The 22,327-nt window shown below is 50.6% G+C and overlaps 1 protein-coding gene across 3 annotated transcripts in view; it reads right to left on the bottom strand.

Annotated features, from left to right (window-relative positions):
- ANKRD52 (ankyrin repeat domain 52) overlaps window positions 1–22,327 on the bottom strand; it is a 1,656,133-nt gene that overhangs the window by 295,936 nt on the left and 1,337,870 nt on the right. For all 3 annotated transcript variants that reach the window (XM_069653745.1, XM_069653746.1, XM_069653747.1), the window contains one exon: window positions 9,699–9,782. In XM_069653745.1, coding sequence (XP_069509846.1) covers window positions 9,699–9,782 — 84 coding nt within the window. The remainder of the gene's footprint in view (window positions 1–9,698; window positions 9,783–22,327) is intronic.

Here is a 22,327-nt window from a genome sequence, read left to right as displayed (position 1 = left end):
TTCAGATGCCAAGCATGAAGGCTGAGAGACTTGACCTCTGGATGGAGAACCCGACCCCCCTCCCATGAGAGCAGATCGTCTTGGTAGGGAAGACGGCGTGGAGGGCAGATGGACAAGTCTAGAAGGTCCGGGCACCACGCTCTCCTGGCCCATGCCGGAACAATGAGGATCACTCGGGAACCGAACCTCCGTAGCACTTGCGGAATGACGGGGACTGGAGGAAAAGCGTACAGCCGTGTGAAGGACCACTCCACTACGAATGCGTCCCCTAAGGCTCCTCTTAGAGGAAATTCCTGCGAGCGGAATCTTTCGCACTTCCGGTTGACACTGGTGGCAAAGAGATCCACTTGTGGGGTCCCCCAAAGGGCGAAGATCTCCAAAAGAACTTCCTGAGCCAACTCCCACTCATGAGAGACTGTGCTCTGCCTGCTCAGAGCGTCCGCCGTCTCGTTTTCGTCTCCGGCCAGATTAACTGCCGAGATCGAAATTTCCTGCTGGATGGCCCAGAACCAGAGCTGCATCGCCTCTCTGCACAGAGGGATCTCTCCCCCCTCCGCCCCTTTTGTTGAGTTAGTGCTGAGTTAGTGCATGGCCACTGTATTGTCTGTCAGAATCGGGACATTCTTCCCGCACAGACGACAGAAAAGCCTTCAGGGCTAACCTGATGGCCCTCAGCTCCAACAGATTGAGATGGAGTCTGGACTCCCACAGAGACCAACGACCGCTGACTGTCAACTCGTTGGCATGAGCTCCCCATCCCGTGAGGGATGCGTCCGTCACGATCGTTACCTCCGGCCAGGGTAGCCAAAATGGAGCCCCCTTCATCAGATTGCCTTCGACGGCCCACCACAGAAGACCCTGGGTGACCGAGGGCGGCACCCTAACGGGATCCGACATTCTGCCGGAGGACTGAGACACTGCATCTTGAGAGCCCATTGCAGAGATCTCATTCGCAACCTGACCTGTGGCACCAGTAGAATGCAGGATGCCATGAGGCCGAGCAACCTCAAGAACTCGAACGCAGGGAGACTCTGGGCATGTTGAAACTTGTGCACCATCTGCAGAATGTGATGAGCCCTCACCTGGGGAGGGGAACACAGCCCCAGGGATGTGTCTAGCACTGCTCCGATGTACTGGAGCCGCTGGTTAGGTGTCAAGTGGGACTTCTTTAAGTTGAGGGAGAAGCCCAGGCTGTGAAGGGAGTGGCAGGTGACTGACGGATGATCCAGGACTTACTCAGGAGAGCGCGCCATGATCAACCAATCGTACAGGTAGGAGTAGACGTGAATCCCCGCTTTCCTGAGATTCGCTGCCACCACCATGAGTTTGGTGAAGACCCTCGGGGCGGAGGTCAATCCGAACGGCAGGACCCGAAACTGAAAATGCGAGTCGCCAACTGCAAATCTCAGGTACTTCTTGTGCTTGGGATGAATCGGCACATGAAAGTAAGCATCCTTGAGGTCCAGAGACACCAACCAGTCCTGAAGTTGAAGGGCCTGGAGGACTTGAGAGAGTGTAACCATCTTGAACTTGTCCTTCCTGAGGAGCTTGTTCAAACCACGCAAGTCCATGATGGGTCTCAATCCCCCGTCTTTTTTTGGGATCAAAAAATATGGGAAATACCATCTCTTGTTCCTCTCCGCTACAGGCACCAGTTCTATGGTGCCTTTCTCCAACAGAGATTTGATTTCCTGCGCAAGGAGCGGATCCGGACTCTTCAAAGAGAGCTTCCCCGGTGGATTGTCGCGAGGCCTCTGCCGGAAAGGAAGACAGTAGCCGTGGGCTATGATCTCCAGAACCCATACATCTGAAGTAATGGCACGCCATTCTACAAGATGCTGCTCAAGCCTTCCCCCAACCGGCGAACCATGGGACATGGCCTCATGACTGAGCTGAAGCGGCAGTGCCTGAGGGCAAAGAGGCAACTGTCCGAGCGGCTTTGGCACCTCGAGTACCTTATTTTCCACCTCTGGTACTCCTATGTTGGCCCCTTTGACTGGCAGCTCCCCTCGATCTACCAAAGGAAGAGTAGTTGTTAGGCAGAATCCCGTGCAGTTCTCTTAGGGACCACTAGACACAATTAAGACCACAGGTGGCAATACAAGTTTTACCTTTGGTACAAGCCCATACTACTATGTTAAAGTGGTAGCAGTAGCGGAGCAGCCAGGCTTATCTCAAGAGTATATGAGCAGTAGCAGAGATTACACAAAGGGACCACAATTACTGTGACTCAAGCAAACACTGACTCAAGGTTTCAGGTAAAAAATATAAGTACATTTATTTTTAAACCAGTTGTTATAAACGAGACACTTCTATTAATTCGAAAACCACACGTAAAATATACTACAACTAACCAATTCACTTTGTACAGTATACTTCAAGGTAAGTACCCTGTGTTTTAGCGGACCGGTGTTATGAAACAAAAGACGTTACCGGGAATACACTTGCGATCACTTTTTGACAGTAATGACAGTTCGGTCTTACTTAAGAAACGCGTATCCGCAGCAAGAAATGTTACCGGGACAAAAACACACTTAGCACCTGAGATACCCAGAGAGAGTTGGGGGCAAAAATAATAGGCAATACTTTTGTCAAGGGAGACAGAATCGGGGAACACTCTTAGACAGAAATTCAAAAGTCAATAGGCCGGAGCCAGTGTCAAGTGGAACCGGGTTCCTGTTGTCGAGGATCACACAGTCAGATAGTTCACGATTCGGTGGAGCCAGGAGTTCTTAGATATTGTCAACAGAGGAAGCAAAAGTTATAAGAAGGAGGGAAGACAAGGGCAAGCTTGAGAGTTTGAGCTCCCCTGAAATAGGAGCCAAATGGCAGTTCAGTTACTTAGAAGTGAGCAAAAAGGCATAAGGTAAGTAGAATAGATCACATATACTTGTTAGACTGTGGAAATAGTTCAGTTCACCAGAAGAGTTCAATTAAAGTCTATAGGCCTAGGCCAAAGTCAATGGGCTAGTGTTCTGGATAGGAATGAGCAGTTCTGGTATCAAACGGTAAAGTCTTTGCTAAAGTTCTCAGAAGTAGTTTAGGCAAAAAAGATTCATATGTTGGGTCACAAGCTGATTAGGCCTGCAAGTTGGGAAAGTTTCAAACTTTCACAGCGAGAGTGGCGTTCTCTCAATCGGTTTGGCACATTACCTTAGTATGAAGAAACAAATGCAGCTGAAGTCGTTGGTTCCTGGCAGTTCCTGCAGATCTCACTGTTCCTGAGCCTCAGTTGTGGGGACAAGAGAGAGGACGTAGGACTCCTCCTGCACTGCACGGGATCGTCGGAAAACGCTAACAAAAATGGAGTCACTTCAGTTCCAGTAGCTGTAGATTCAAGCACACAAGCTGGTGTTCCTTGCCCTGGTTAATCCTAACCAGCCTTGAGAATGGTATCCAGGTGGCATACGAGTTTATTGGTCCCACCAACTCAAAGGGAGAAGTCGTCCTTGAAGGGGCTTCTCCGTCGAGATGAAATTGGCAATTCGGACCAGCAGTAGGGCTTCACCGGGCAAACCAACGGTCCAGGAGTTGCAGCACCCGTCCTCTTCAGCTCTTCTTTGGTTCTTTCGTTCCAGTGGTCGACTCTGCTTTCCAGTCCAAGAGACTCGCCTTTTAAACAGTTCTCTCCCTTTCACTCCAGCGCAGCTGTCACTCACCCAGCAGGGTGGCTGTCCATGCCAGACAGACAGCCAGGCAATCACACCAAAGTGCATTTGGGTCTCCTAGGAGACTAAGCACAGGGAGTTTCGGGCACCTCCGTCACTTCCTGCCCACCCCAGACACTCTGACGCCAGAGGCGGTCTTCAGTCCTGAAGCCCGCCAAAGGCACACGAACAAAGGGACCAAACCTGGTTTGGCGCGCAGAGAAACTCTAGAAGGACCTTTCCAAAAAGAAACAGTGAAAAAAGGGGGAAAACAAAGGGGTTTAAGGCGCCATCTTGAAAAACATGGCTCCTGTGAGTTTTAGCTACCAGTGTTCGCGGTCAGGGAAAATCATGGTAGTTTGTTGTAAAACTACGCCACCAGCCTTTTCAATAGGAAAGGGTTGCATTTGACTGCCACATGAATTTTTAGACACAGGGGATACTATTTAACGCCCCCAGCACTACATTGTAAGATGGTCTGTGCTGGGTCTAGGAATTTGGAAAGACTAGTAAAGTCAATTTCACTTTCTATTCTCTGGGAAGCAGTAGTTTATCCAAGAGAAAGTATTTAAACCTTTGGGAAATCTGAGAGACTTCCCAGTGCCACTGCACTGAAGGTGCTGTGTGGTACACTGTAAAGATTATGCCTATGGAGTTTGCCAGACTCCATACTTGAGTTCAAATCACATTAAAATTCATGAGAGAGTGGGGAAAAAAGGGTCTCACTCTCCAGGTTAAAAATTAAAAGTTCTAAAATCCAGCAAAGTTGTTGAGGGTCACTAAGGTAGAGAGCAATTAGCACATTTCTGAGAATTCTCCCTAACACCACCCCTCTCTGAGGTCCTCCTCCTGCTCTAGTCCATCCCCCAGAAACTAGATCCAAAAATCGATGCCTGTGTCCTGGTCACCTGGATGACAGATCTCCGGGTACTAGTGGGTGAGACACCTTCAGGTTTCTCACAGTGCCCCACCCGTAGCACACGTCTCCTGCGCCTTTGTGGTGCCCGTCTCCTTCCTTGCTGAGGCCTTGCATGCCAGTGTAGCTCAATGAATAGCAGCAGGTTGTGGATTCCATATTTCACATGTGGTTGTGGCTGCATGCTGCTTGATGTGTGTTTGGGTCAGGTGTGGGCCTTATGTTGTACTGAGTGGATTGGGTGCACCTGTACGCATTCAACTCCACCTTTTGGGTGGAGGTAACTGCACTGTGTTTTTGGAAGAATTACCACTGCTTTTCGGCAGTATTTCCATGTATAATACGGTGGAAATACCATTTGTTTCTGGAGCCAATTCTGCCAAATATTTGTGGTAATTCCGCCAGCAGAATTTGAACAAATAGTCTGGATTTCAATTCGGCACAGCGGTAAAATGACAGTAATTACGTTACCGCCACTTTATCCACTTATCGCCAAACCTGTAATGAGGCCCATAGTGTTAAGATGGATTTCTAAAATCAGCCCCTGGATGAGAATTTCCGGAAGGCCCCCCTATTTATGGTGAACAGGAAAGACACAGAGGTAAGTCAAAACCCAATCAAGGTAGACTGGAAGAGCAGTCAAGGCTTAGTCTCAGGAAAGGTGTGAGTGGTATAGGGCCTCAAAGCGTCCACACAACACCAATAATTGATGTTAATCAAGAAATGAAAATACATGTATTAGGCCTTTATGAAAACACTAAGCATCACAAAATCACAGATAAGTAATGTAATCAAAAACCATATTCACCATTAGAAATAAGATTGCATATTCATTAAATACCAGTATTCAAAATATAAGTAAACAGATGCAGGAAAAACAGAAGGAACAAGTTACTCACCTGTAACTATTGTTCTCCAGCATGGGTCTGGCATGGATTCACATGCTCATGAATATTCCCTGTCATCAGGCTGGGAATCCTCGGTAAAAAGAAAAACAGTTTCACTTTCATTTACAAACTGTATTTCTCCTCTAAACCAATCACTGTCCTCTGGGTCATACTGCCCCATCCAATGACGGGCCTCTTCCCTAAGACCCTCCTCTGGTAGCCATCTTCAGATTTTTACCGCACACTTCAGTGTTGGGAGTCCTCGAATTTGCTCCGCGAGCTACTTCTATGTTTTTTTTTGTGGAATAAGGTTCTATCTTTGGCCAGAGAGAGCCTGTGCGCTCTTCTCTCCTTCTGCCGACAGCGGGGATCCATTTATGGCGAATTTGAGCGGCCCTCAAGGGCAAAGATCGTCAAAGTTTTCAGAAGGCTATTGAGGCTACTTCTCGCCCTCAGACTATGAGAGAGGAGAAGGAAGGAAGATCCCTCTTCAGGAGCTGCACCAAGTGCGGGCTGCGGAACAGGTTTGTGGAGGACAAGCACCTGCAATTCCTCTACTGTCTTCATCCGGACCACAAGGAAGGAGAGTGTGAGATTTGCCTCGGCGTCTCCAAGAAGACAATGAAGGATAGACACAGTAGACTGGCAGCGTGTCTGAACACCAAGGCCTCTGCCCCGTGCAGGGTCATGCCTCACACAGGACCGGCTGGTCCGAGGAGCAGGGTTTTAAGTCCTTTGAGAGCACTGTATCCGTGGGGGACCAAGACAAGGCCAAGCACAGCAAGTCCGGTTCCACCGCAAGTCTAGCCACCCTTAGTAGCCATTTGTGGTAAAAGTGTACAAAATAAATATAAAAGAAAATCGCTAAAACGGTAAAAAATCACACAGCTGCCACCAGCTTGTCTTGTCACTTTGTCAAAGTATCCAAAAGCCATTGGGTAAACAGTTATAGGGATACAAAGTAGTGATGTGTGCAATTGTGAAAATACAAGAATTCCAAAAGAGAAAATCTCCGAATACTGACAGTCTTAGGAACTAGTTAGTATCCTCCATAAGAATGAGCAAAACGGGTAAGGGAAGAAAAGGAGAAGGGTTTAACTCCAAAAGTCAGGATAGGATTAAAAAAATTGCAAAAAGATTCAGGATCCCATAGGAATCTATGGAGTGAAGGTGCAAAAAGAAAATCTTTCCTATCACATAGTATCCATAGCAGAAGACTGTACAGCACAGCACTGACCTTTTTAAAGGCCAGTGTGTTGAGATAAACCGTTTAGGAAAACTCTGGGGTGAAACTGGTGGACAGCAAGGAGAGGGAGCATGTGGGAACCTCAAAATATTTATGTAGGAAGCAAACTCATACATAAAAACACAATTGCAAGGTAAGCGTGCTTCTGTGCAGTGGACTGCAGCATGGAAGGCCAGTGCGTAAGTGGGCCATAGCCTGAATGTAAAGACTGGAGCGGGTATCTGTATTTCTGCCCCCTATACAGTTGGGGTAGAGGCACAGAGCACCCCAGCGAAGGTTCTCTAATAGTCGCATTGGACGAGCAACCAAGGCTGAGACTTATGGGAGGTGATGCAGGCTGGTCCTTAGGTACAGTGAATCCCCCAATTCGTAACAAAGGAATGTCCACGCTCCATGTTATGTGCCAACATAGTACTTCTATATAAGATAGGGTTCAGGTAAAGATTTACACATAAATAACCCCTTGCACTCAGGCAACACTATCCTAATAATGGCAATAATATGCACACTATGTGGTACCACAATATACTTTGAATCAGTAAAAATGCACCAACTGCTGAGAGTTAATTCAAAAGTATGGGAATTCTAAGCAAGGTGTAACTTTATAGATTACTGTAGGAAGGCAGGTTAGATTAGGAACATTGGCAGATGGCTTTCTTTGGAGTAGATAAACAATACTGTGTGAAGATCCCTCTCACCTGGGAAACCTGTAAGGAAACATTAAGGTGTACTTTATCTTGTATATTACAGCCAGGTCCAAATAGGTTCCATAATAGTCTGCTTCTCTTTCTACAGCTCCCACTACCCCAAAGTACCTGGCAAGCCCCAGGAGAACAGGATCCAAGACAAATCTGGGACCCTTTGATGAATCCTGAGGATGGAAGAAACTCTTACTCGTCACAGTACCTTGGATGCCTTGGCAGGCAAAGTGGTAGAGTTTCTTAGCATTACTCGACCCCTCGAGGATGGACCCACCCCTTGGAAGGAGTCGCTACTGAGATGTCAGTGTCAACAAGAAGGGAACCAACCAGTTCCAGAAAGGCAGCACCTTCGGTCTTCGTGGTGGTCTCCATTGGTGGGTCGTTATTCCGGCTGTTGATGTCCCACAAAGGTGAAACTTGCTGTGGACCTCGACAAGGCCTTGCTGAAGAAGACAAGCCACTTGATGGCCTTGGCTGACTTTCCGTGGAGACGTGTGCAATGGCAGAAATGTTGGGTTCCCGGATTCTGCGGTTTACTGCTTTTTGGGTCTTCGGTGCTGTAGCCCGGACCCTCAGGATGGCTTCTGGTAACCTGGACACGCCCACTGGACTGGACTGAGGACCCTCACCATATCTGTACACTCAGGATGTCTTCTTTGGATTTTGATGACAGGAAACCTACCGGCGGACACTCCACTGCAAGCAGTGACCCTGGACCATATCCAGTGTGGACAAGTGGGCAGATTTCGTGACAGAGATGCCCTTTGAAGGATTATTCAGAGGTTTGGAACTTTTGCAGTTCCCGGCATCAGGCAGCACTATGCCAGGATACCCCCCTTCTTCTGGGCGATAAAGAGCAACTTGGCTTTCTGCTGTCACAAACACTCTTCCGTACCCTGGGCGACACAGACTAACATCTGGTCTTACAAGATGTTCAGACACTCCCCTTCGGGACCCACTAAGATCCTTTCTCCGGTGGCAGGCACACAGGACTGGCTTCCAAGACACTTTGGGTGAAGAGCAGCAGTTGCACGATGTTCCCTCGTGGATACATGAAGAAGTCACCTATCCAGATCCTCTATAGTTCAGTCCTTGAATCAGCACAGTGGTTTTCGGATTTGATGAAGAGATGCAACCACAGACTTCTTCTTCCAACTGGATTCTAGGATGCAAGCTTCTTTATTCTAGCTTCTGCTTCAGGTTTCTCGTTTCAGCTTCTGACAAGGAGGCGTGTGAGGCCCATTGTTATACATAACAGTCCCCATTCACTAAGACGGAGCCAGGCTCAGTCAGCCAATCACACACAAGTGCATTCATGCAGGCAGCACCCGATCTGTCTCTCAGGCATCCATGCTATTCACCAGAAACCAGACACCCACAACACAGAATGTGGAATGGGGACTACTCCCCAGCCTTTCATTGCACCACACTGCATTCATTCCAGTTTCAGTCAGGGCTGCCTCAGACATTGTGTCTCACAACCAAAACCAGACACTCAACACAGAATGCATATGGACTACTCACTCCATTCAGGTAGGCCTCCCCCTAGGGTGTACCCACAACAAGCAGCCCCTGGGAAGACTTCAGGCAGTCTGGCAGGAGGCAGCGCCAGCCAGAGCCATATATGGTCCTTCCACCCAACAACCATTCAGGGGAAGGGGACAGAGCCAGGGCTTCTCAGGACTTTGCGAAGCAAGGTGGTAAGGCAAAGGAAACCAAAAGGCCACCAGAGGGCATCTTGCCTTTGTGTACGAATCCATTGATTCCTATGGCAGGATGGAGGATACCTAAAGCCACTGTCACATCAGCATGCCGCTGTGACCAGCCCATACCCAGCTCTGTGGGCAACACACGTGCCCAAAACTTACACTAGGAGTACAGGGTTGTACCCCTACCTATGGGTGCCCTAAAGGTATCCCATGGGTCTTTGTCCACCAAGAACAAAACAAGGAGCTGCACTGCCAGTCATACAACCTAAACTCTTGTGCAGACAATTATCAGAACACACAAATGAATGAGGTATAGGACAAGGAGGCTCTGTCCCTCCAATGCATTTCCACCATCACAGTGATCAAAGTATTTTCTATGCCGTGCGAGTAATGCTCCAAACTCTGTACAAAGGGTACAGATGTCTTCGGAGTCTGGACGAAGAACGACTGGGATGTCGCATGGATCACCCTGTGTGGCAAGTGCTACAATGTCCATCAACCAAACTTGGAAATGACCACCACAGCCGTTCACAATTTATGCCAATCACAAGCTGAATGTTATGTTAGACTAGAATTGACACATTTCCATTACCTTCCTTTGGCATCTCTGCTATTGAGAATCTTGGTTCCTACAGTTTCTACCAGCAATTCCGACGTGCTGTCCTGGCTGTTGATTCTGCAGGGACGAAAGAGGGAGATTGATGAAGGTGATGCAAACTTGCCCAATAATTATCAGACATCACACCCAGAGCTTACCAGGACGTTTTGTAGCCTGTCTAGCCTTGAATCCAAAGCTCATTGTTTATCATCAGACTGCATAGGTAATAGTACAACTTAATAGGTAGATTAAGTTACGTGAAATGGTGAAGACAGTTCATCTAAAACATAACAAGGCTGCATGGAGGCAAGGATGCATTGAGAACCTTGAGCTGATAACTTATATTCCCTATTATTGGTGGCACTCATGAGGCAGGCAGGCACTGTCACTCCACCCGCTGTTCCGCCCCCCCTCCCCACAATCTTAGGATGCTTTCTCTCTTCCATGTGTTAAGGGGAGTATGAAAAAGTAACAAGTTACTTACCTGTAACTGTTGATCTCCAGCATGGGTCTGGCATGGATTCACAGCTCATGAATATTCCCTGTCGTCGGGCTGGGAATCCTCGGTAAGAGAAAAAACTGTCAGTTTTACTGCCACCAGCCAATTACTGCCCTCTCCCTAAGCCCCTCCTATTGCAACCATCTTCAGATCTGGTGACACGTAAAGTGGCAGTATGACCAAGAAGAGCCGCAGAGGGGCAGGAGGGAGGGTTTGCATGTGAATCCATGCTGGAGAACAACAGTTACAGGTAAGTAACTTGTTTCTTCTCCAGCATGGGGTCTTGCATGGATTCACATGCTCATGAATAAAGAATACATAGCAGTACATACATACACAACCACAGGAGGTGAAAAGGCTCACCAGAAGCAATTACTCTTACCTCCGGACCAGGCTCACCTTTAAAACAACAGGTTGCGCAGCACTGCTCAGCCGACCCTGGACTCCTCTCTGGAATCCCTGTCGACACAGTAGAAACCTGTGAAGGTGTGCGTCGACCTCCACGTACCAGCCCTGCAGATGTCCAGCAGGGGCACACCAGACAGGAACGCCGTTGTCGCAGCGACCGCTCTGGTGGAATGGGCTCTTGGATGTACCGGCAGCAGTCGGTTTGCCAACCGGTGACAGTGCACATATAGCCAGAGAGCCACCTGTAGATGGAAGCCTTGGACAAAGCTGTCCCATGGTTCACTGGACTAAAGTTCACGAAAAGTTGGGACGTCTTCCGGAAACTCTTCGTGCGTGCCACATAGAACTTCAGTGCTCCAGCCACATCCAGCGAGTGCAAAGTCCTTACAGCTGGCGACGTAGGTGTCGGTAAAAACACAGGCAACACCAAAGGTTCGTTGAGATGGAACTCCGACGGGACCTTTGGCATGAAGGAAGGGTGCATCTGCAGCACCATCCTCATCTTGTGGAAAGTCAGATAAGACCGCTTGCAGAACAAGGCCTGGATCTCACCTACCCTCCTGCCGGAGGTGATGGCCACAAGAAAAGCTGTCTTCCACAAAAGGAACTTGAGAGGAGCTTGATGCATAGGTTTGAGGGCCCCCCCCCAATGAGCCGCTTCAGCACCACACTGAGTTCCCACGCTGGAGCAGGCGCCTTGCCTGGCGGGAACGATCGAAACAGTCCTTTGAGGAACTCCTTGACTAGACGGTGTGACCAAAGAGGACCGTCCCAGACACCTGGTGTAGCGGGAGATAGCCGCCAGATGCACTTTGACGGTGGCGTGTGCCAGCCCCGCCTTAACCAACGACAACAAATATGGAAGGATCTGAGGCCCTCAGAGGGTTGACCTTCTGCGACCGGCACCAAGTCGCAAACCGCTTACACTTGTGCCCATAGCACAAAGAGTCGACGATGCCCTGGCCCTGGCAAGGACCTCCCTGCATTCCGCCGGTAGCTCGTACACACCAAACAATAAGACTGCTGGAGCCAGGCCTTCAGGTTCAGCTATCTGGCAGCTTGACTGGAGGTGACGTCGACAGGCTGAGAAGGTCCGGGTACTAAATTTGCCTCGGCCATGCCGGGGCGACAGGGATCATCCTGCACCAGCACTTTGAGTTGACTGATGACTCGTAGTAGTAGAGGAAATGGTGAGAATGCGTATAGGAACAGGCCTTCCAACAGGAAAGAGAAAGCGTCCCCCAGGCTCCCCGGCTGGTGGAACCTGGTGACGATCCTATGGCACTTGGTGTTCGCCGCCGTCGCAAACAGGTCGATCTGAGGTCTGCCCCACCTGAGGAAGAGGTTGTCCACTTGATCCTGCCGAAGCTCCCACTCGTGGCAAGAGTGGAGCTCCCTGCTGAGAGTGTGAGCGACTGTGTTCTTGACGCCCGCCAGGTGAAAAGGAATGAGAAACATCCCCTGGCCAACAGTCCAGTGCCACAAGTCCTGTGTCTCTCTGGAGAGCGTTGGAGATCTGGTGCCCCCCTGCTTCCCGATGTAGAACATCGTGGTGGTATTTTCAGTGAAGACCCTCACCACTTTGCCCTTGAGGGACAGAAGTAATGAAAAAGAGGGCCCAGAACACTGCCCGTAGCTCCAGGACATTGATGTGGAGATCACTCTCCTCCGGTAGCCACAGGCCTCTGGCGTGGAGACGTCCGGTGTGGGCTCCCCATCCCTCCAGTGAAGCGTCCGTGGTGACCGTCTACTGGTACGAGGGACCCTGAAAGTCTGTACCCCCGGCGATGTAGGAGCACATGCCCCACCACCTTATCGCTCGATGGAACTCCTCGTCAAGAACAATCCTGTCCGTGAAGCTTCTGACACCGGGATCCACCGGGCGTCCAGGAATTCCTGAAGGGGTCGCATCCGCAACCTGCAGAGCCTGATCAGGTAGATACACAACATCATGCTGAGCAATGACTTAATGGATCGCACTGTGGCGATCTTCAGCGCCAACAGCGTTGTACCTTTTCCAAGATGGCCACAATCCTTTCTTCTGAAGGGGCCGCCAGGCAGGGGCCCCGTGTTGAGCCTGGCCCCCAGGAACAGAGCATCCTGCGAGGGAATCAAGCAGGACTAGGGATAAATCACTTAGAATAACAGACCCGCCAGAAGCTTGACTGGCCTGTCCGTGTGGTCGACAGTGATTTCCCTTGACTTGGCCCGGATGAGCAAGTCTTCGAGGTACAGGAACACATGTACCCTTGCAGACGTAGAGGGCCGCCACTGGTGATAGGCACTTCGTAAACACCCTATGCGCCGACTTCAGTCGGAAGGGAAGGGTCTTGAATTGGTAATGCTTTCCCTGTACGACATAGCGCAGGAAATGCCAATGCTTCTCATGAATGGGGACGTTAGGAAGTGCCCTTCCTCCAGTTGGCTGGGCACGTGATGCAACGTGACCATCCTGAATTCTTGGGACTTGCGGAACTTGTTTAGTCGGCATAGGTCGCGAATGGGCCTCCAGCCCCCGGTCTTCTGTTTTACTAAGTAGTATCTGGAGTAAACTCTGGCACCCAGGAGTCGCTTTGGTACGCGCTCCATCTCGCGTTTTCTTAGCATGGCCCATACCTCCTGCAGGAGCTGGGGGATGTGCTGCTCCTGCCGGGAAACCAGTGGTATCTGCAGACACTTCAGCTGGAATTCTAGAGTGTGTCTGCGGGCGAGGGAGTCCAGCACCCATCGGTCGGTGGAGATTTTCTCCCACTCGCTGACAAAGCCCGCGAGCTGGCCTCCCACAGGGATGCGTAGGCGGGGGCTTCGACGTCCTGGTCGGTTCAGTCCTGCTTCGGTACCTGCGTGCCGCCTTGGGAGCGACGACGACAGTGGCTTTTGGATTGACCTCTGAAGGCATCCTGGGTCGTGGAACGGGAGGGTTGACGGTAAGAGGACGATCTGCTGCCGAAACCCTTTGACGATCTTCCAGATTTGCTTCCTGAGGCACCAAAGGAAGGGCAGTGTTGCTGAAGCGTGCCTAGGCCCGGGCCGTCTGTGTCGGTCTTGATGGCTTGCAACTAGTCTTCGACAGCCTTCCCAAAGAGATTGTTCCTGTCGAACAACATGTCCAGGACCCTCATCTGAACTTCCTGCCGAAAGTTGGTGGCCTTCAACCAGCCACGATGATGGCATGGTACAATGCCACTTCGCCCTCCTGGAGGATCGCCAGCACTTCAACCTGCTTGTCTTCGGGGAGGAAATCCAGCAACAGGGCTATCTTGTGCCACAGCTCCCTGTCGTACCTGGCCAGGATCACAAGAGTTTTTGCCGCCTTGACCGTTGTTGCTGCCAAGTATATCATCTTTCGGCCCATTGAGTCCAACTTCTTCCCCTCGATGTCCGGGGCACCGGTGGCTGACAATGGATTTGAGGACTTCTTCCTCGCGGCTGCTGAGACAACCGAGCCTGGGGAGGGCTGTGATCGCAGGCACTTTGGTGCGGACTCCGGCACCTCTTCTCCAGCAGGTCTCTATTTGCCGGGGCTGAGGCAGGGTTCTTCACCAGCGCCAGGCCTTCATCCCAAACGTTGTCCAGGAGAGGCACTGCCAGAATGGTCTTCCTTTTAGCCTCTCAGTGCTGGTACAGGAATCCTTCCTTTTTGGGCTCTTCTGGCGTCAGCTGGAAGAGCTCTGACGCGTGGACAACCATGTAGTGGAATTATCCCACTTCGTCTGGTGGAGACACTGGCGGTGGTGGATTCATGCCGCTGCCTCCGTCCGTATTCGTCGTCCCTGTATCCCTAGAGGGGGGAGGGTATGCGCCGTGGTTGATACGGTGGCGTAGGGTGCTGTTTCCTCTTCTTCGCCGGCGGTGGGCCCGGTGCCACTGCGGCTAGAGGCGGGGGCGCTGTCGGCATCCTCTTCTGTATCTCCGACACCAGCGTGGGGAGGGTGGACATGACATGATGTGCAGCGACACGTCTCTGGGAGGTGGAGGGGGAGTAGGCTTGCTGGGTCCAGCGCCCACATCTTCACTCAACCTATTTGCGGTCGTTCTCCTCGGAGTTTCCACCGTCGTCGGCGTTCCTCACATCCTCCATGACCATGTGAACGGACGCCATGTCCTCATCGTCCGATGAAGAAATATCCGTGCCTTGGTGCACCGTAGAGGCCTCCACTGCCCCCCCCCCTCTTTGCGTCCTGAGGGGTCAGAACTGGGCTCATGGCTGGCTTCTTCTCCTTCTCCGGTGTTTTCTCCACCGTTGTGGCCGAATCCTCCGGCCTCGGAGGAAGAGCCACTCTGAGCATAGCCGGGTACCCTGGACCAGGTCAGCCCTCTCGCCTTCGAGTGAGCAGCCGCCACCAGCTCAATTGACAAGGACTTCTTCCCCTGGACCATCTGGGTCTTCAGGGGTAGGTCGGTCACCTTATTCGGCGCCTTGGCGTTCTCAGGTTTTTCCCACAGCTTCTTGGGGTTAGCCGATTTCCTCTTCGAGGAGGAGCTGGAGCGATTTTTGAGATGGATGCACACAATGATGTTGATTGCGCCCTGCTCATCGAGGGACCCGCTTGCGTGGTGACCCCGATGGAAACGGACTTGCAGTGCTTGGCCTCGACTTGGGCCCCCCACGGATGGGGGACCCTCAAAGGACTGCTCCTGAGACCGGCCGGTACTGGGTGAGGCATGCCCCTGCTTGCCGCATGGGGTAGTGGCCTTGGCATTGAGCCACGCCGCCAATCTGCTGTGCCGATCCTTCATGGTGCATTTGGTGAATTCCCAGGCAAATTTCGCAATCCGCCACCTTGTGATACGGATGGAGACAGAAGAGGCACTGGGAGTGTTTGTCCTCCATAAACAAATCCTTCAATCCACTGAATAGAGAACCTCCGTCGTCCTCCTCCGACATGGTCCGGCGTGCGGTGTAGGCCCAATGACTTTCCGGAACCTTTGATGAAAACTCAACAATTCTTGCCTTTGAGGGGTTACGAAAGATGGCGACAAATGGATCCCGTCTTGTCGGTCAAAGCAACAAAAGAGCATACTGGCTCTATTTGACAAAAATAAAACTTTTTATCATAAAAGAGCAATAAATCATAGATAAGCTCACAGAACAAAACACAAGGACTCCCGACACTTCAACGTGCGGTGCAAATCTGAAGATGGGTGCCAGAAAAGGGTCTTAGGGAGAGTGCAGTCACTGGCTGGATGCAGTATGACCCAGAGCTCAGTGATTGGTTTACAGGAGAAAGACAGTTTGGAAGTGAAAAGTGAAACAGTTTATTTTATCGAGTATGGCCTGACAACAGTGAATATTCATAAGCATGTGAATCCATGCCAGACCCCATGCTGGAGAACAGCTACGTACCATCATTTTGTTAGAAGGATTTATCTAGGCCTAAGTTCAGGGATCAGAAAGAACAATTCACAGCCACCTTTGTTGCCAGTATTCCCAATTTTATTTTATTATTAGGGTATTTGAGCGCAGACCTAGCTTCAGGAAGCAACAGAGCACTTTACAATCATGGGGGGGGAAGAACATGGCGAGAGTGCCATGATGCCTACCCCCTGGGAACCAGACCAGGTCCAGCAACACCGGAAGTAGGCATCACGTTATTTTGAGCAAGCCCAAAAACCTCTGCTAGGGGCTGTTTGGGTGCGGTCCTGGCGCCTATGGCGCCAGGCTCATATGGAGAGTCAGGCCTGGCGCCTATGGCGCCAGGCTCATAGATGCAGACCATGCTGCAGGGCTCCAAGCCAAATGAGGCTTGGAAGGGACTATTTTACCTAGGGACTATTTTTTACTCGGGTGGGGCTGGGGAGGAATACTTACCTGGGACTAATTTGGAGGCTATTTAAATCACTCCCGAAGAGCAGCACACGCTTCGCGTTATTCTGCATCCAGCAGCGTAACGCTCACCGTGTCTGCAAGCCTGCATCCAGTCTTCTGCCACGCCCGCCTCGAGTCTGCAGCTCCTAGAAAAAGGGAGGAACAGAAGGAGAAGAGGTTAGAATAAGAGCAAAACCTTTGATCCTTACCTGAATTCCGGATCCACCACGCCTTCGAGCTGGAAGAAAGAAGCATTTTACGCGCGCCGCCTCGCCTGCTGCAGCGCCACGCTGAACTCACCAGCCTTCGCAGCATCCTCACGATCCACCGCATCCTTCTGCACGTTCCCGCCGCACTCTGGCACCTAAGGGGAACACAAGAACAGCAAAGGTGAGCCAAGGGAATAAACAGAGGCAATAGTAACTACCCCCATAGACTTACCCGATTGCCGCCGGGGGTACTATTCCTCTTCACAGGTCGGCGCAGTCTCCATTGCATCCTCGCCGTACCCCGGCCCCTAAGGGGAACAAAAGGACAACAAGGTGAGACAAAGGGACAAACAAGGGGAACTCTTCTCACCACAATAGACTTACCTAATTTTACCGCCGGAGGCATTATTCCCCGAACTTCATATTTTCTCTCCACACCTGAATAAGGGAGCAAGCAACAGGTTACAGTCTGGCCTTCTTTTATTGAACTGTGTAGAATAAGCCAAATCCTTACCTGAACTTCGTCATCTACCACGAGGAACTCTTCGCTGGGGTCAAGCTGCAAACTGCAAGGAATCGGACAAGAGTGAATGTCAGACATGTGAACTCTTACCAAATACATACTTTTCGGAGTCAATATTGTTCTGGAACTCACCAATTCCTTTGAGCCAGTGAAGCAACTGGTTATCAACGCGCCCCTGCGCTCAATGCAGGATGGAGAGCTCATCTTTTCAAACCATCAGGTGAGACTATAAGAGGGGACATCAAAGGTGATATGTGGGGAGAACAGCGGGGGTGGGGGGATTTACGCTCAACTCCACAAGTGGTTAATCCCCTTTCTCCATTTGCAGAAGAATATTCCTACGGGCCAAGCAAACAAAGCCAGGTGGGCCAGTCCAGTCTGTCATCTCGGCACTACGCGTCACATTGGTGGAGACCGCAACTGTCCAGTTCAGATCGACGCCTCTGTGGGAGCCAGGTGAGTGTAACAGAGTTAAGATGGATTGCCAAAATCAGTTCTAGTGGGAGAATTTTGTGAGGCCACACTATTTATGGTACTTGGGGAAGACACCGTCAAAGTAGCCAAAACCCAATAAGGGTAAGGTGCCTTAGTCTCAGAAAATGTGTCAGAGTGGTCTAGGGTTACAAGTCCACGCAGAGCAACACCAATAATTCAAGCTAGAAGGAACAAGTTACTTACCTGTAACTGTTGTTCTCCAGCATGGGTCTGGCATGGATTCACATGCTCATGAATATTCCCCATCGTCAGGCTGGGAATCCTCGGTAAAGAAAAAAACAGTTTCACTTCTTAACTGTCTTTCTCCTAACAACCAATCACTGGTCTCTGGGTCGTACCTCCCCCAGCCAATGACTGCCCTCTATCTAAGCCCCTCCTCTGGCAGCCATCTTCAGATTTGGTAGCCCATAAAGTGGCAGTAGCACCAAGAGAAGAGCTGCAGAGGGGTAAGCGGGAAGGTTCGCATGTGAATCCATGCCATACCCATGCTGGAGAACAACAGTTACAGGTAAGTAACTTGTTCCTTCTCCAGCATGGGTTCTGGCATGGATTCCCATGCTCATGAACAAAGAATACATAGCAGTTCACACATGCACAACCATGTGGCAAGGCTCAACATTAAGCAACTCAACATTAAGCTTCTCTTACCTGCTCACCAGACTCACCTTCAAGCGAACAGGTAACGCAGCACTGCTTTGCCGACTCTGGACTCCTCCTTGGAATCCCTGTCGACGCAGTATACCTTCGTGAAGGTGTGCGTCGACCTCCACGTAGCGGCCCTGTAGATGTCAAGCAGGGGCACACCTGACAGGAACGCCATAGTTACAGTGATCTTTCTGGTCGAATGGGCTCTCGGACGGCCAGGCAACGGTCGGTTTGCCAACCAGTGACAATGGGTGATGCAGCCAGAGAGCAACCTGAAAATGAAAGCCTTGGAGAGGGCCTTCCCATGGTTCACAGGACCAAAGTTCACAAAAAGTTGCGACGTCTTCTGGAAACGTCGGTCCACATAGAACTTCAGCGCTCTAGCCACATCCAGCAAGTACAAAGTCCTCTGAGGCGTCGGGAAGAATACAGGTAACACCAAGGACTCATTTAGATGAAAGTCCGACAGCACCTTGGGTATGGAGCAGTGCTTCCTTAGCACTACCCTCGTCTCGTGGAATGTCAAATAAGGTGTTTTACAAGAGAGGGTCTGGATCTCTCCCACTCATCGTGCGGAGGAGATGGCCACAAGAAAAGTTGTTTTCCACAACAAAAATTACAGTGGCGCCAAATTCATAAGCTTGAATGGAGGACCCATGAGCCTAGTCAGCACCACATTGAGCTCCCACGCTGGGGCCGAAGCCTTCACCGGTGGGAACGAGCAAAATAGTCCTTTGACGAACTCCTTGACCAAACGATGCGACCATAAGGATGATAGTCTGGTGTAACGGGAGATAGCCACCAGATGAACTGTGATTGAAGCATGGGCCAGTCCTGCTTTGGCCAACGACAACAAATACAGAAGCACCTGCGGAGCAGTGACTCGTAGAGGGTCGATCTTCTGAGTACGACACCAAACTGCAAATCTCTTCCACGTGTTCTGGTAGCATCTGAGAGCAGACAAAGCCCTGGCCTTGGCAAGCACCTCCTTACAATCCGCCAGAAGATTGTAGCCCCTTTACTCTAGTGCTGCAGGAGCCAGGCCTTCAGGTTCAGCGATCCTGGTGCAGAATCGCACCTCCTTCCTTGGCTTGACTGGAGGGGACACTGACATGTCCAAAAGGTCTGGGTACCATATCTGTCTCGGTCACACCGGTGCGACGAGGATCATCCTGCACCGGGACTGTCTGAGTTGAATGACTAGTCAAAGAAGCAAAGGCAACGGAGGGAACACATACAGAAACAGGCCCGACCCAGGGGAAATGATACATCCCCCCCCCATGCTGCCCGGCTGTGGAAACCTGCTGCCGAACCTCCGGCACATGGTGTTCGTCGCCGTCGCAAACAGATCAATCTGGGGATTGCCCCATCTGCAGAACAGGTTATCCACTTGGTCCTGCCGAAGTTCCCACTCGTGGCACGAGTGCAGCTCCCTGCTGAGAGAGTCGGCGACGGTGTTCTTCACTCCTGCCAGATGAAATGGGATGAGGAACATCCCTTGAGCTACGGTCCAGTGCCAAAGGCCCTTCACCTCTTTGGAGCGCGCCAGTGATCTGGTTCCTCCCTGCTTCCGGATGTAGAACATTGTGGTGGTGTTGTCCGTGAAGACCCGTACCACCTTGCCTTTGAGGGACGGAAGAAAGGACTTGAGGGCCCAAAACACGGCTCACAGCTCCAACACGATGTGCAACGTCTTCTCCTCCGGTAGCCACAGGCCTCTTGCATGAAGAGTTCCGGTATGCGCTTCCCACCCTTCCAGGGAGGCGTCTCTCGTGGCCGTCTCCTGATGAGGTGGGGTCTGGAAATCCACACCTGCGAACAGATGTGCACGCAATCCCCACCACTGTATTGCTCGACAAACTCTGGTCGAGTGTGATCTTGTCCTCGAAGTCATCCAGATAAGGGTAAACGTGGATCCCTCGTAGGTGCAGCTGCGCTGCCACCGGCGCCAGGCACTTGGTGAACACTCTTGGCTCCGACTTTAGTCCGAAGGGAAGGGCCTTGAACTGGTTGTGTTATCCTTGAACCACAAAGTGTAGGTACTTGCGGTGGCCCTTGTTGTTAGGGAGAATTCTCTGTTAAGGCTAATTTCCCAAACCTAGTGAGTCCCCCAGCAGCTTTGCTGGATTTTTGGGGTTTATTTTTTTCTCCTGCTAAGAGTGAGACTCTTTTTCTTCCCCCTCTTAGACATGATTTGAGGTGTTCCTTTGACTTTGTATGTGTTTTATGGGCTATGGGGCCATAGGGCTTCATGTGTTTTTGTTATGTGGGTTACACCGCACCCTCCGTGCAGTAACCCAGGGGTGTCGTAGCGACCCCCAAACAGACTGCATACCCTGGGACTGACTGACTACTGTCTCCCAGGGCATGTTAAGTCACCACTGGCTTTACTAGTCTTAAATTGTGAACAGAACCAGTACAAACCATCATATTGTGGATGTACTGGTCGGGGCAATTCGATTGCCTCGACGTCTGTTGTTCAAGGAGGCACTGTCCAGTTCCCTCCGACCGAGTTTTGGTTGGTGGCAGTGGATACTACTTTTTATATTCGACCGCGAATATATTCCTATGGGATTTTCCCGTTGTTCGAGGCTACCACTTTTTAATATAGCCTCGAACATACCGCCGGTTTATTAAATTAATATAAATTCACTGGTTGGTATTTTTTGCCGAAACTCGGTTCCAAAATGGCGTTTGTGTTCGCCTCTGTGACTCCAACCCAAGTCGAGCCCTTTGTTCCACATTTTGGCGGGCTTCTCCACAGAAGCCTCCAAAAGTGGTACCACAGGGGGTCTGGGAGGGGGTTTAGGCACCCTGGACTGAGTTGCCTCGGCAACTCAAGTCGCACTCTGGTGTGATTGGCCCAAGTGGTGAGCCGCCCGGCTCACCACTTAGCCTGTTTGAGTGACAGCTAGGACTGATGAATGGGGGTTTTCTGCATAAAAGCAGGGCTTTGGGGACTGGGACTTCAGACGTCGCCACAGGACCAAAGAATCCGAAGAGGGAGAAGCTGAGCCGACCTGCAACGACGACACCATTGGTGGAGCCCTGCTGAACCGTCTCACCACTTTTCCCGACGACAGAGGAGATCTTCAATCCGAAGAGTCTTCTTCCTTTGACTGGTGGGGATAACCAGTTTGCCCGCCTTTTCGCCTTCCCGGATCATCTCGTAGCCGCCTTGCCTGTGCAAAGCACCCCAGCAACCGGAATACCACGTTTTCTCCACTACCGCAAATAAAAGGGTAGTACCTTTTAACCAGAGAACTCCGCGGCTGGTTTTTCCCCTGGCAGTGCAACGACCTTCAGTTTTCCTCCACGTCGAGATCATCTCTTCCTCTGGACGACGCCGCGACTTGCACCCGTTGCTAGAACAACTGCCCCCGCTGGAGGATCCTCTCCACTTTAAAAGGTACTGTGTCCACCTGGCCTCCCTCGCAACGGTCTGTGTGGGGTGACTCTTAAAACCTCAACTTACCACTTGGGTTGGCCCTAGGCTGGCTAACTGAACTTTTCTAAACTTAACTGATTCCTTCCTGAACTCTCTGCAAGACTCTCCAAGCCTTTTAAACTGTGTGATCTTGGGCGCATTGGTGTTCTACTCTCTCCAAGAGGGAGCCTGAACTTTTTGCTCACAAGTAGACTTTGACTTTCATGCCTTGCTGAGTGCTTCTGAAGGATTGTGTTGTGTGCTGTTCATAATTTCTGCCTTTTACCTCCCTTTTTCTTAAACTTATTGGAGTGCCATCTTTAATTAAGCACTCCCCTCTGTCTGGAAATAAGTGTTAACTAAGACTTGTCTAATAAGGAATAAGGGATGTACATATGATAATAGTGACTGTGTTTTTTTTTAACTTACTTATAATAATAGTGCTAGAGTTTTTCTAAGTGTGTGTTTAAATAAATAATTATATACTTGATACCAAAGCTCTGGTCAGTGTTTGCTTGTGCTACTGTATTTTGGTACCTATCTTGTATACTCTATATACTGTCTAACTATTCTTGAGATAAGTCTGGCTGCTCAGCCACAGCTACCAG

The sequence above is a fragment of the Ambystoma mexicanum genome, chromosome 3q (genome assembly GCF_040938575.1).
Source record: "Ambystoma mexicanum isolate Mex_15411 chromosome 3q, UKY_AmexF1_1, whole genome shotgun sequence".
Lineage (NCBI taxonomy): Eukaryota > Metazoa > Chordata > Amphibia > Caudata > Ambystomatidae > Ambystoma > Ambystoma mexicanum.
Note: the sequence above shows the minus strand (reverse complement) of the source record. Positions and strands in the feature narration are given on the sequence as shown.